General features: G+C 49.5%; 1 protein-coding gene across 1 annotated transcript in view; it reads right to left on the bottom strand.

Annotated features, from left to right (window-relative positions):
• Positions 1-1,074: 1,074 nt before the first annotated feature.
• LOC9652984 (flavonoid 3'-monooxygenase) overlaps positions 1,075-1,614 on the bottom strand; it is a 1,762-nt gene continuing 1,222 nt past the window's right edge. Inside the window, exon 2 of the mRNA XM_002994734.2 lies at positions 1,075-1,608. Coding sequence (XP_002994780.2) covers positions 1,259-1,608 — 350 coding nt within the window. The 3' untranslated portion in view covers positions 1,075-1,258. The remainder of the gene's footprint in view (positions 1,609-1,614) is intronic.

The raw sequence follows: 1,614 nt of genomic DNA on the forward strand, positions 1-1,614 counted from the left end.
TTGCTTCTTTCTGTGCCAAAACACGATTTTTTTTGTGGCAGGGCCGCTGCGCCGGCGTGTGGGGGCATCCCGACAAGAATCAAACTGATTCTCTTGAGCAAGCGCTTTTGTGTGATTTCGTGGTGGAGTCGTGGTAGAAAAAAAACCTCTGTTTTTTTTCTCGTTAATTTTCGTGCAGCTCCATGCTTCGTTACCATCGAGGCCTTTTTCTCATTGTCTCACTGGAGAAACAAATCGCCAATCGTCAGACAAGTGGAGCATGAACCGGTTGGATCGTGTGGGAATTTTGAGCAAACTTTGTTGTTGCTTTCAAGGCTCAACTTTGCAACCTCGACTCCGGTAACAGCTTGATTGGCAGTCTAGATGCCGAAAGGGTTTCTTACAGGCTGCAAAATCTGGATGTAGTCTCAGCGCTCAAAATGGCGGCCTCTCAGCTTGTTCTCACAGAAGGAAAGCTGACGCTCGAACGTTAAGGTGGCTGTTTCAAAAGGCTCGCATCACCCTCGCAACAGGCGAAGAGACCACAGCAACCAACGTGAAGCTTGCCAAAAAGGCGTCCTTGGAAGTAAGTTGGTTTTCTCGAGCAGCACTTGTGTGCTAGCTTTTTTACAGAATTTCTCCCGCTGTGTCTTGCACGAAAGAGTTAAACGTAGCTGCGAAAGTGAGAAGGGATGGCTCAGTCCAATTTTGAGCAGGACCTTCACGATGCTCTCGGATGGTTTTTGAGTATTACCTGCATCGGACGGTACTGGGCAGGTTCATCCGACGGTGCTCGGGCCGATCCCGGTCCTGCGCTGTGATTCGCGCAACCTCGCGTCCGCTTCAAGTGAGCGGGAAATTCAATGGTTAAGATTGCCCATCCCTCGGTCCTGCGCTGTGATTGGCTCAACGTCGCGTCGGCTTGAAGTGAGCGGGAAATTCGACGGTCAACCTTTGGAGATGCTTACTTAATACATAAATGAGAAAGAGACTCTTTTGGATCGATCGAGCGAGCGAGCCTTGAACACTTCTTGGAATTCGGATCTAACAAACACATTGCTGCAATCCAAAAGCCTACATATGATCTTATAGACATGGAAAAACCAGCTATTTATTAAGAGTAGAATAGTCTTTGTAGCAAAGTCCACTAAGTGATCTCTAAACTTTGATGTAGACCTCCTTGGGGAGCCTTGGAGTCGCCATGGCTTGCAATGGGGTCTTGAGCTGCGGAGTAAATACGAGTAGAATAGTCTTTGTAGCAAAGTCCACTAAGTGATCTCTAAACTTTGATGTAGACCTCCTTGGGGAGCCTTGGAGTCGCCATGGCTTGCAATGGGGTCTTGAGCTGCGCAGTAGTGGAGAAAACATCTTCCATGGACGGCGTTGTCCCAGGCACAAAGCTCCAGTTGAAGCCATGGATGAGATTTGCCACGAGCAGCTCCACTGATCGCAATCCCATGCCCATTCCCGGACACTTTCTCCGCCCAGATCCAAACGGGAGGAGCTCAAAGTTGTGGCCTTTGACATCGATGGAGCTCCCCAAGAAGCGCTCCGGGTGGAATTGTGTGGGATTCTCCCACACTGCCGGATCCATTCCAATCGCCCATGCATTCACCAGGAGAGTGGTCCCTTTTG

Source organism: Selaginella moellendorffii, unplaced genomic scaffold (assembly GCF_000143415.4).
Source record: "Selaginella moellendorffii unplaced genomic scaffold, v1.0 SELMOscaffold_691, whole genome shotgun sequence".
Classification (NCBI taxonomy): Eukaryota; Viridiplantae; Streptophyta; class Lycopodiopsida; order Selaginellales; family Selaginellaceae; genus Selaginella; species Selaginella moellendorffii.